The 12,853-nt window shown below is 45.5% G+C and overlaps 1 protein-coding gene across 13 annotated transcripts in view; it reads left to right on the forward strand.

Annotated features, from left to right (window-relative positions):
* Positions 1–12,853, forward strand: part of MACF1 (microtubule actin crosslinking factor 1) — a 255,271-nt gene that overhangs the window by 211,922 nt on the left and 30,496 nt on the right. For 9 of the 13 annotated variants that reach the window (XM_042440379.1, XM_042440384.1, XM_042440391.1 and 6 more), the window contains 11 exons: positions 1,370–1,529; positions 2,427–2,753; positions 4,103–4,187; positions 4,451–4,692; positions 5,199–5,405; positions 6,303–6,422; positions 7,088–7,195; positions 7,658–7,876; positions 8,603–8,806; positions 9,630–9,638; positions 11,484–11,715. In XM_042440379.1, coding sequence (XP_042296313.1) covers positions 1,370–1,529; positions 2,427–2,753; positions 4,103–4,187; positions 4,451–4,692; positions 5,199–5,405; positions 6,303–6,422; positions 7,088–7,195; positions 7,658–7,876; positions 8,603–8,806; positions 9,630–9,638; positions 11,484–11,715 — 1,913 coding nt within the window. The remainder of the gene's footprint in view (positions 1–1,369; positions 1,530–2,426; positions 2,754–4,102; positions 4,188–4,450; positions 4,693–5,198; positions 5,406–6,302; positions 6,423–7,087; positions 7,196–7,657; positions 7,877–8,602; positions 8,807–9,629; positions 9,639–11,483; positions 11,716–12,853) is intronic. The other 4 variants (XM_042440387.1, XM_042440389.1, XM_042440382.1 and 1 more) reach the window with 3 other exon arrangements.

Here is a 12,853-nt window from a genome sequence, read left to right on the forward strand (position 1 = left end):
TTCCAATCATTGCCACTTTTTCCAGTGAATCATGTCAGCTGGCGATAGGTCTCAAATCACCTCTGTTTAGTCATTTTGACTTCTAGGGAAAGTTCAGGCACTGTTTACTCTCAGGCCCATTTGGACAGAAAGGTGCACATTTCCTCCTTCCTTCTTGGAAACAGTTTGTCCCTTCTTAACAGCTTTGGAGTTTAATGGGTGTAGGAATTGGGGAGGAGAGGAAGGTTTACACATCTACCTTCCTGCTTTGCCCTGCTGAAAAAAAGGGAAAGAAAGAAAACTCTGGCAGCTGCATTCCTGAAAGTCCACAGAGAGTGCTGTGCAACATCTGTGGAAATGGCCAAACTCAGCAGTTTCCTCAAGCCATGCATGTCCTCCTTGCTCCACCTCCTTGCCTTTCCTGCTTTCCCTAGAAAGGTTTCATCCATGTGCGGAACAAAGAGAAACCGCCTCTTCCTTTGTGATCTGGCTGTTTGTTAAGCATGGATCTGCCTGAAGCTTTTTCAGATCACTTGATCCTTTTTTTTGCAAGACTCTAAGGCAAACATATCGATCCCCAACTAGTCTAGACGGTGCAGGAGAATTACACAGGAAACACGCTGTCCCAGGGGCCACATTAATTATCCCCAGCTTGGTAGGTCCTTTTCCCTCCTTCTCCTTGGACTGCCCCTCCAGAAATTGCAGGCAGGCAGGAGAGCTGCAGGCCAACAACACAACAGGCCCCCTCCAAAAGGCTCTGTAGGAGAGCCCAGTAGCAACTGGTGGATTCCGTGTCAGTGGAAGATTGAATCCTCTCCAGGTTTTAATCCAAACCTATTTGGTAAGGTCGAGTTCAGCACTTTGGATAGATCCATTAACATTGGTAAGATAGTAGATTCACTGTCCCAATGCCCTGGTAACCACACTGGCAGTCCTTTTGTTATTCTTGGAAAAGGGATTGTATGGCTCCCTTTAATTAGGGTAAGAGCTAACCACAGTGAGATATTGAATTCCATCTGCATTGTTGGAGCAAAGATTCCTGGAGGATCTTCTTTCTTTGATGCAGCCTGTTGTAATAAGAATTGGGTTAAAGCACTCTTGACCCATTTTATAACTTCAGCTGATTTTGTTAGTTGCCACTGCAAAATAAATAGTCATACATGGCAGACTCTTAGTTCAAGGTTACTTGTCCACCTATGTTTTAGGCGTCATGGATCCAATCTTAAGAGCTGGATTCAGGAAGCTGAGAGACTGGAAGACTGCAGAATATCTGGAGTAAAAACAGCTCTTGAACATTCAACTGCTTAACCTCTCCGGGAATGCCAGGTTACCTTAGAAAAGGTTGCCTTTCACACTGCAATATCTGAATGAATTTGTTGTCTCACCTCAGGCAAAATCAACTGGAGGAGATCCTGGTTTTGGCCAAGCAGTTCCATGAAACATCGGAGCCCATCTCTGACTGGTTGACGGTGACAGAGAAGAAACTGGCTAATTCGGAGCCAATTGGGACTCAGACACCTAAAATCCAGCAGCAGATCACCCGGCATAAGGTTGGCAAATATTTAGAGAGCTTTGTATGAGACGTGGAGGGCAAAGGTGTCTGCAGCTTTGAGTTCCCTGGATGAGGTTGTCTGTTTTTGTCTGTACGTAACAAAAAAACATGAGCTAGTGGATAGAGGCTTCTCAAGATGCTTCTCAAGATGGGTTGGTTGGTGCTGAGGATGTGGGGAATTGTAGCCTTTGTATCGGAACTTGACAGACCTCAAAGAGATACATAGCCTGCCATTGTCCAAATGATTGAATCCTGAAGTTCTGCACTTAGGATGACGGTGTGGCTGTCTACTCAGAAATACGTTCCATTGAATTTCCTGAGCTTCCAGGGAACAGTGGCCTTCCCCATCCTCCTTCTCCAAGTTAGCTGGGAATGATGAGAGTGATAGTCTACATCTGTGGAGAACATCCAGGTTGAGAAAGGACAATTTTGTAGCCCTGCCTTGTTGATATTTGGTGCTACCACATTAATTTAGTCGACAACGAGATTATGACCATCTTGCAGGGGACAATCAGTACCCTTTCTCTGGACAGACAAAACCTTGGCTCACCAGGAGGCAATTCACTACCTCTTGCCTTTACGCCATGAAAAAAGAAGCTTTTGTGATTACCCTTTTTGTGTTCTGGCCTGCCAATCCATGCCTCACTGTTTTTGCATCATCATCCTTGATTAAAACCATTTGTATGACATACATGATTTGCCCTTATGTGGGTGGATTACATCTTTTGAGTTTGTATAATCATCAGCAATACTCATGATTTAGTTTTGGTTCAGATTTATTTTTCCTCCCTGTTTGAGTTTGTTCCATTTCACAATCACATTTCAGTTTGCCTTTTCTGTTTTGTTTTCTCTCTCTCTCCATTTTGTTTTATTTCAAATCCTCTTGAACACCCAGGCTCTAGAGGAAGAGATAAAGAGCCAGGCTCCGGCCGTGACTCAGGCGGTCAGCTTTGGTCAGTCCCTGGCCATCCTGAGTTGCCGCCTGGAGCAGGCCTCTTTAGCTGAGAAGCTGGACCTACTGGAGTCCCGCTATGCCGAGGTTTGTGACCGGTGTAGCCGCAAGGCCGCTCTCCTGGACCAGGCTTTGGCCAACGCCCGGATCTTTGGGGAGGACGAGGTGGAGGTGCTCAACTGGCTGGCTGAGGTGGAGGACAAGCTCAGCTCAGTCGCCGTCAAGGATTACAAGCGGGACATCCTGCAGAGGCAGCATGCCAACCAGCTGGTACTTGGCACCTTTCCCCATCTCCCATGCCACTGTTATTATTTTCTTCCCTGTGTTTCTCTTTCTTTGGATTGTTTGATTTGATTTTGATTTTAACCAAACAGTAAAAACGAGAAAGATTTTCTGTGCCAAGGAGCTCGGCAGCCCTGTGAGACAGTTCAATGTTAGTTACCTCTATTTGCAGATGAAGTGACGAGGGAAGGGTTTTGCCTTGAGAGCAAGCAGGGCAGGTTGCATGGAGTAGCCCCCTTAGGCTTTTTGGAGGGGCACGCTGCCCCCCACTCTGCCCCCACAGTGTTTTGACCAAGAAGTCAGCCAGTTGCACTGCAGAAAGCCTCCAGGAACCCTTAGCCATATTGGAACGTCCAACGCTCTTTTAGGCCCAGGAGGGGCTTTTCTGTTTTCTCAAAGTGAAAGTGATCAGGTCACTTCTGCTTTGAGGGGAAAGAGCTTTCCTGGACCTCAGTTAATTTGCTTTTTGCTCTTTCCTTTGGATGCCTAGACTGAAGTTTTAAATTAATGCGATGCTAGAAATCTGAGGACTGAGGAAGATTTCGTTAGGAAGAGCCAAAGATGAAAGGTCCTCCCTCCATCCCACCTGCCATTGCTACAGCCTCAGAGAGAGCCAACACCTGCTGGACATAATCCCCTCCCACACTGCCATTTTCTTCTCCTTGTGTGTTGTGTTTTATTTAGACTGCAAGCCTGAGGGTAGGGAACTGTCAGATCCACATTTTGTAAGGCGCTCTGGGAGCCTTCCTGGTGCAAGAGCAGTGTATACATACTCTAAAGAAAGAAAGAAATATATAAAATAAAATAAAATAAAATAAAGAGGTGGCAAGAGGAATCCAGAGCTTCCTTCTCACTAGTGGTGGCTTCATTCATGTTAGCAAGGCCAAAAAATAGCAGCAGTTCATCCTACCCTGGGCTTCAGTTTGCATCTGGACACTCATGTTTCAGTGTCTCACAGAGCCACACTCAGCTTTTGAGTACCACCTTTGTTCACCTGTGTTCTGGTTTTGGTATGTGCCCTGGTGGAAAAGATGCTTCAATCCTCCATGGAACTAGAACCTTATTATTATTATTATTATTATTATTATTATTATTAATTATTATTATTAATTATTATTATTAATTATTATTATTATTTATATCCCACCTTCCTCCCAGTACAGGGACTCAAGGCAGCTTACAAATCTAAAACAGACCAAGTTAAAACACTATAAAACATGCAAAATACAAGTTTAAAAAACAATTAAACAATTCAAACAACTAAAAACATTACATTATTAAAATTTAAAGTTTAACACATTGGGCATACTCACTCTTTGATGCCTTTTTCTGTCTAGGCCTTGAATGACGAGATCGTGAACCGCAAGAAGAACGTCGACCAGGCCATTAAGAATGGGCAGGCCCTTCTGAAGCAAACCACAGGTATGACGGAGAAACATACTCAGTTCCTGCACCTTCTTTATATCCCCAAGGGCGACTCTTGGATGCTCAGCGACTTAAAAACTTGGGTGTATGTTGACTCTTTTGCCTCTCCCTACATTCGTTCTCTGTTTCTGGGAAGGGAGGATGGATGGAATCTGAAAGAAGGATCTCAAAATACAAAATATCAGATAATAATGTTAGAAAAATGATAAATGGAATTATAAGGCTTGTTCAAGCTAAGCTCTTGGTGGCTGATTCCCCAGGGGAAGAGGTGCTGCTTATCCAGGAGAAATTGGATGGCATCAAGACCCGCTATTCAGACATCACCGCCGCCAGCTCAAAGGCTCTTCGTACTCTGGAACAGGCCCGGCAGCTGGCCACCAAGTTCCAGTCTACACACGAGGAGCTGACTGGCTGGATGAGCCAGGTGGAGGAGGAACTGGTGTCTGGTGGGGGGCTCTCGCCCGTCGGGGAGCAGATCCCTCAGTTCCAGCAGAGACAAAAGGTACCAAACCACCATCACACAAATGAGGCCAGGTTACAGTTTGCAGTGGAAGTGGGCAACTGGGGGAAGCTAGGAAGCTGCATGGGCACCCAAGAGATCTTGAAGAACCATACTTCCTACAGCCCCATTACGGGGGGGGGGGGTAAATATCCCTCAAATGCCCTCCACAGGGTGTAACTGAGACTGTCATACTTTGGCCACATTATGAGAAAGCGCGATTCATTGAAAAAGACAACAATGCTAGGAAAGCTAGAGGGTACTAGAAAGAGAGGAAGACTGCAGGTCAGTTGGATAGATTGAATTAGGAAGGTCATTGGCCTGAGTTTGCAGGACTGAAGCAGAGAGCAGTAGACAGGGGGTCTTGGTGGTGTCTCATCCAGAGGGTTGCCATGAGTCGGGGTTGACTTAAGGGCAGCTAACAAGAGAGAAATGCCTCCTCTCTAACCTTGGAGCAAAGGGACTGCGCAGTCAGAGGGGAACTGGACATTTCCCCCCTTAAATTTCAGGAACTAAAGAAAGAAGTGATGGAGCACAGGCTGATCCTTGACACCGTGAATGAAGTGAGTCGTGCCCTCTTGGAGCTGGTGCCCTGGCGTGCCCGGGAGGGGCTGGATAAGCTTGTCTCGGACACAAATGAGCGCTACAAGGAGATCAGTGACACCATCAAGCAAAGAGTGGAAGAAATAGATGCCGCAATACAACGGTCCCAACAGGTACGTGGGTAGTAAGTGAGGGTGTGGGGGGAGGTGAGTTGTGTATGTGACAAAGAGAGAGAGACTTGTTTCTCCCCTTGCAGTGCCTTAGATGCGAAAGATCTTGGTGCAGAGAAGGTCCTGAGACTCTTTTGACTGGTGCCAAATGTGTCCATTTTTTTCTCCACAATCATTTAAATCTCTAGAATATTTATGGGACTCCTGGGAAATTTGTAACTCTGTGCACAGTTAGTGATTCTTAAAACCTTGACTTCCAGCACTTGGGAACTGAAAATATTGTTGCAAAGGTTGCCAAAATTCTGCCGAGTGCCACGAGGGGAGAGAAAGCTTCAAGTGGGTTGGATATTGTCTTGCTTAAAATAATGGATGTGTTGTGGTCAGATCACAATGTGGTTATGTGACCAAGAGAAACTTGGGCCTTGGTTTGCTTGTTCTTCTTTTGCCCAGATCTGCCCTGAATTCTCAGACCCCTTTCTTCTGCTGTGCTGGGCAGTTTCGCACAGAGGCCCATTGTTTTTTGGCTACTGCACAGACAGGCCACACATGTTTCCCTGCCTGGTTTTGTAGCCTCTAGATCTCCCCTTTCATAAAAAAGAAGAAAGTTCTGATTCTGGAAGCCTCCAGGGAACATATTCTTCTTTTAATAAGGGTGTTCTACTACACAGACAACCAGAAGCAAACTTCTGGAAACTTTCAGATTTTGGGGAGTGTGACCCTTAGTGAGTTCTCGCTGGAAGGGGCTGGCCCCGGCCCCACCAAAGTTGCCTACTTCTGGTTTAATGCATGTGCAGGCTTGTAGCTGTTCCACAGTAACCATAGCAGGTTGCATGCCAAGGGAAGTGCAATATTTTCCTGGTTCTATTTTGGTAACTGTTCTCTGCTCCTTCCTGATCCTAGTATGAGCAAGCGGCTGATTCAGAACTTGCCTGGATTGCGGAGACAAAACGGAAGTTGATGGCGCTTGGCCCAATCCGCCTGGAGCAGGACCAAACCACTGCGCAGCTTCAGGTCCAAAAGGTAAGTAGCAGACAAAAGGGGCTTCATATTTGTCAGTGGAAGCGGAGGAGCAAGGGATGTCCATCTTTATCTGTCTGGCCCAATGAGGAAAACAAAACATGTGTCCACTGAAGGCAGAGGAGGGCAAAGCAACACTTTTAACTGTGTCTGTAGGGAGGTTTAGGTAGCTGTTCTGAGGAGGGTTGCATAGAAACTTCTTCTAAAGATGGAAAGTGGTACGTTGGCTGGAGCAAAAGAAGAAGAGAAGCCAAAGGAGTAGCAAAACCTGAGAAAATACAGTGCTGTCTTGATTCAAACAATCACAAAAGGGAGTCATGATGAAAGATTGATAATGGGGGAGGAATCAGGTGTTCTATTAAACAATGTACCAAACATTACAGTTGCTGCTCCAGTTGAACAAAAGATTTCAATAGGAGGGCCGAGGGGGCAAGACAGTTGAATCAGGACACTTATTTTGTGTCGACAGGTAAAAGATGGTTAGCTCAAAACTGGTCTTGATCACTGTTTACTGCATTGTTGCTTTGGTAGAGGGCAAAAAATCTGCCAACATTTTGGTCCAAAATTAACTTGCAAAGAAGATATGGAGCAGTGTTCATTGTCTCTCTTTTCATGCATCCCTTGCTTTTTAAACAAATGCTTTCTCTTGTCCATCTCCATCCATGCAGGCATTCTCCATTGACATAATTCGGCACAAAGATTCCATGGATGAGCTACTGAGTCAGCGGAGTGAGATCTTTGGGACGTGTGGAGAGGAGCAGAAGGCCATGCTGCAGGTAATCCCATGTCTCCAAGACCAGGTCTGGAATGCTCAGGCTGGAAAGGGCAGCCAGGGCAGCTGAAGCGGCTCACTTCAATAACCCAAAGGAAAGCACAATTTGAGACACATGTTCTTGTCACTTCATGTGATACAGGCAGATTTATCTCATTGTTCAGTTTCCTGAAGAATGTTAATAGCCTAAAGAGAAAATCAGATGGAACATATTCAGGCAAAGAGGAAAATGAATACAGGGCAGGGAAAATTCATTAAAATGTTTGTGGAAGCCATGGTCTGGAGCAGGGGTGGACACATTTCTGCCTCTGGGACCTTTCAGGGGCCGAATGTACTGCCAAAGAATGGAGGGAGGGAGCAGTTCTTTAGTGTTGAAAAATTTGGCATTTTTAATATTAAATGCAAGAAGGTGTGTCGCCTTCTTAGTAGATATCTTCACATACTTGACCCTGAGCTCTTCCTCCAGGAGAAGACTGAGTCCCTTCTGCAGCAGTACAACGACATCAGCCACCTCAATTCAGAGCGCTACGCACGTCTAGAGCGTGCCCAGGTCTTGGTCAACCAGTTCTGGGAGACATATGAAGAGCTGAACCCTTGGCTTGAGGAGACACAGACACTGATTGGGCAACTGCCCCCTCCAGCCATTGACCATGAGCATCTCAAGCAGCAGCAAGAGGACATGAGGGTAAATGGAGGGGGAGGGCCTTGGGATGTTGTGGCTTCAAGATTGTGGCTCCACCGTACTCCACTTATGAGAAAGAAGTTTCTCCAGTGTCTTTGTGGGACATTAGCTCCAAATAAAAATCCCTGTTTCAAGTGAGCTCTTGAGCTTTGCTGTTGTGCTGAATGGGGAAACCATTGCAAGTGCCTGGAGAAAAGAACTAGTTTGCAAGTTGGCAGAGGGTATGTTGCAAGCAGGGTATGTGGAATAGGCTATCAGGAAAGTGGAAGGCACTAATGGTAGAAGAAGGGAGCTGGTGGCAGGTTGAAAGGTGGAGTTAATTTGGCAAGATCCAAAACGTATCCAACATTCCTCTATGGATCCCAATCAATAATAGAAAACAGAACAGTAGTCTCATGTTGCTCAGAGAGATGGCTAACTTTCAAAGTTGTTGCTGGATCATGTTGTTAAAATGGATTTGCAGTGCAAATTTTGAAAGCCCACATCATTCTCATGCTTTCTTTCAAGACGGCTTGGTTCATCCAAGACTGGGGTCAGTCAGTGCAGTGTCCATATCTTGTAGCATTCAGTTGCTCTATCTGATGTTGCTTAAGCATCTGAAGCCAGTAAACATTTTGGTTTTAACTGCTGAGTCTAGTCTTTTTCTTCGTGAGCTTGGGGCCAGAGAATCACAAGGCAGACAGAAACGGAGGTATTGATTTTGCACTCTTCATGGGCCGTTCTTTGCAGCAACTGAGGGAGTCAATCGCTGAACACAAACCCCACATTGACAAGCTGCTGAAAATTGGACCCCAGCTGAAGGAGCTGAACCCTGAGGAAGGCGAGATGGTGCAGGAAAAATACCTGGCAGCAGAAGCCACCTATTCACGCATCAAAGAGGAAGTCCGGCAGCGGGCCCTGGCACTGGATGAAGCTGTCTCACAGTCGACCCAGGTTTGTCAGTCCATTCCTTGCCCAGACCCCTGGGCCTGTCTTTCAGAGGGTTTGGTACAGCACATTGTTGGGGGAGGTGGCCCAGAAAGGGTGCATCTTCCCTAAAGACTGCTCAGTCACATTGTTTTGTGAAACCACACTCTCCATAAAACATGCTAGATTTACTCCAGTTGCTGATTACTCTGAGATGTAGCTGTAGCTTCCTAGTGCATTGAAGGAACTTGTAACTCCTTGGCTGAGAAACACACGGAATGTGTGTGGAAGAGATGTCCTGGAAGTGGACTTGCCATCTAGCTGGGATCCGATAGCATGGGCTGTGTGATGTCAGAGAAAGAAGAAATTAAATGTAATGTTGGCCAGGAATTTCTAATAGCAGTAGCCAAGAGGAGGTTTTTGTTTTTAATCCAGATGTGTTTGTTCTCCCATCTGTGTCTAATATTCCTTTTTGTGCCACAAATTTTTAAATGTAATGTTGAGTTTAAGTGAAGAATCGCTGCTGTCATTTCAACAAATTTGTCTTGCATGCTATTTGGAACTTAGTCAAACGTTATCCACTGCTAATAGTGTTACATTAGCCCAGAATTTGTTCTGTGTCACATCCATTCATGATATTCAAACAAAACATATATTTGTATTGTTTAGTCACTTATTTCCCTTTTGGTTTGCACTCATATTAACTTAGTTTTTCCTCCTCCGCCTCCCGTCTCATCACCCCTCCCATTGCGTCTGTGTCCTATGTTGTCCGTTTTCGGTGCCCGTTCCCGTCTTCCCTGCGTGCTCTTCACATTTCATTGTTGTGTTGACTGCATCCCAACCATGACAGATATCAGAGGTAAGACATTCTCCCTTCATCTCACATGCTTACTTTCCTACATAGCAAAAATAAGCACCAGTCTATCCTTCCTTGGGAGTTACATTGAAAAAGTTTCCAAAGGAGTAGCCAGGCTGGTCTCTTGCAAGAACGCAAAATGAAGAGCCACTACTTTGAGTAGCACTGCTTTAGTCAACAAAACTTCCTCTTGTAATAAATTTATAAACGTAATTACTCTTCATTATATTGGGATTCTGGAGCATCTCAGATGTTGGAAGCTGAGTAGCCACTCAAATTTGATAAGAGTGAAACCTATCCGTGTGGATTTCTGGGAAAGCACCTCAAAAACCAAACCGTTACCCAACTAGGAATAGTCCATGCTGTCCTTCCTCAATTTTGAGGCCAATCTTGCAGCCATTGAAACAGTTTGTGGAGAGGGCAAAGCAGTGGACAGGAATGCTGTCAAGAGCAGCAGCTGGGAAAGATTTGTTTTGTGTGATATAACTGTTGCTTCAGCTGAAGGAGAAGATCTGTAGGTGGATCTCCACGCCCTTTCTCTTTGTGTTCCCTTCTTTGCGCTACCAGAAGACAGACACACAGGGTGTTCCCTTTGCTCCCCTTGAAATCTGTCCAAGCTGACTGTGGGTCCTGCTTCCATTAGGTGCTTTTGAAGGAAGAGTGAGGTCAAGCTAGTAGCCAGAATCTCAAAAACAAAGCCAAATCCCATGCAGCTGGCTTATGAAATGGTTGACTGATCCACAGGCAGCAGCAGGAGTTCAGCATGCACTCAGGGCCAAATGACAAGCCCTGCTTTAGGAACCAGGAGAAGCTTCAGAGGCAATAGGGAGCACAGCAGGGAGAGAGGGGGGTCTGTTGCAGTTCAGCAGTGGAAATGGTAAATTAATCAAATGAATATTATGGATTTTGAAGGATTGGTGTGAGTGGTTGCACGGTTAGTTTTGGTTCTGACTTGAATTTGCTTTCTTTGATGGGAAGCCATTGCTGTCTTGATACACATTATCATTTCATGCATTAGGTGGTCATTTTTTGCAGAAGGTTCAAAGCGTTTTGCCCAACAATTATTTCAGTGTTCCTTAGAACAGCCTCTCATGTGAAGCAGGGACAACCAGAAGGGCAGGCAGAGGTGAGGGCAGGTTGGCTTGTTCAAGGGCCACCTACTGAGAGATTTGAACTGGAAATTTCCTGGCTCAGATTCTTAGCCACCAGAATCGGCTTCACTAGGCCCATGTCTACAGCCCTGGGACATTTTAAACCTGTTATTCCTCTCAGTGCCAAACAAGTGTTCACGTTTTTGCTCAGAGTATCTGTAGATTCTGCAGTATTAGAAAAGACTTCCATTAGGGATGACTAAGATGGCTGCAGTTTTTTCTACATTATCCATGGCTTAAATAATCACACTGACGTCATTTCTGGAGGTGATGTGTCAGTATTATCTTAAATATCTGCCAGGAAAATCTAAAAGCCTTCCTGGGAGGGAAACCAAGGAAACAACCCACATGCTTCCCAAAGGGGCATCCATGCAGATAAAACTTTAAAGCAATCTTCCTCTATTCCTTGTTGACCAAAACCCGTATGGCTGTTTCTTTTGCTTGGCCAGAGACATAACAGTTTCAAGCTGTCTCCATAAAACCAGAAGCAGCAGTTCCAGAGCAAAATTGGAATTCTAGCTCTACAAGAAAAACGTGGGAAAGGACCTTAGTTCTAGCAGACCCTGATGATTAAAAATAAATAGAAAGAGCAGCACGTAAAGATTAAAGTACTCCAAAGCTCCATTGGTTATTCCCAATAGTTCTGTAGAGTGGAATCCCAGTTGTACCCCCACTTACTTTCCTTCCTTCTGTTTAGTTCCATGATAAGATTGAGCCCATGCTGGAGACGCTGGAGAACCTCTCCTCCCGGTTACGCATGCCCCCACTGATCCCAGCTGAGGTAGAAAAAATCCGAGAATGCATCAGTGAAAACAAGAATGCCACAATGGAGCTGGAGAAGCTGCAGCCATCCTTTGAAGCTCTGAAACGCCGTGGGGAAGAGCTGATTGGGCGGTCGCAAGGAGCGGACAAGGATCTGGCAGCCAAAGGTAAGCACACTTAGCTTGCCCGAAGCAAGCCTTAAATTGTCACCTGTTTGCTCCAGCATATCATGGAGATTCCTGTGTGTTCCTTGATGTCAGACATGTTTTGTTTTTAAACAATCCTTTCTTAACCTAATTGAGATGGACAGGTTACTCACCTGTAACAGTATTTCTTCAAGTGGTCATCTGCAAATACATACAAATGGGTTTTAATGCGCCTGCGCAGTGCTGTTCGGAAACTTCCAGAATCACTGAGCAAAGTACACTTTGCAACATATAGAAACTTTTGGGCGGTAGCCCCGCCCCTCCTATAAAGCCCCGGTTCCCGCTCTTTTCCCCAGTTCCAAGTTTTTCCGCCAAGAGGCGATGTCAGCAGAGCCAAACTGAGCAGGACGCTGAGGGGAGGATGGGCGGGATTTGTATGTATTCACAGATGACCACTCAAAGAAATACTGTTACAGGTGAGTAACCTGTCCTTCTTCTTTGTGGTCTCTGCGAATCATACAAATGGGTTTAGACTGACAAGCTTAGCTAACGGCGGAGGGAGCGTCCTGAAACCAAGCTAGGTAAACAACTGTTTTTATTTTCACAATAAACCTTGTAAACAGTCAAACTTGAGTCAGTCTCTCTTTGTTACCTGAGGGATACCTGAACAGTGCAAATTAGAGCAACCATGGTAACAGCACAGGTGATTACAGTACCCAGAAGCAGAACCCGAGGTACATAAATCCAGCAAACCAGCAATCCTTGTCAGTAAACGACATATGCAAAGGAATTCAACTGTACACACAGCATGGTAGAATCAAGCAATCATTGCAAAAATGCATAACAATGCAGTCAATGCAATCCCGAAACCAACACTGCCCTCCCAAAGGCTGCATCCCTCTTGGACCTGGTGTCCAGCCTGACAAATACCCCTTCCTTTTGGTCCACGTGGGAACTAATGATACTGCAAGACACAGCCTTCAGAACATCAAAAGGGATTACGAGGCGCTTGGTAGGAAGCTGAAAGGAATGGATGTACAGGTTGTCATCTCGTCTCTTCTGCCAGTTGAAGGGCATGGTCCAGGAAGGGAGAGGAAAATCGCGGATGTGAACAACTGGCTTCGCAGATGGTGCCGCCGAGAAGGATTTGGATTCTTCG

This window comes from Sceloporus undulatus, chromosome 9 (assembly GCF_019175285.1).
Source record: "Sceloporus undulatus isolate JIND9_A2432 ecotype Alabama chromosome 9, SceUnd_v1.1, whole genome shotgun sequence".
Taxonomy (NCBI): domain Eukaryota; kingdom Metazoa; phylum Chordata; class Lepidosauria; order Squamata; family Phrynosomatidae; genus Sceloporus; species Sceloporus undulatus.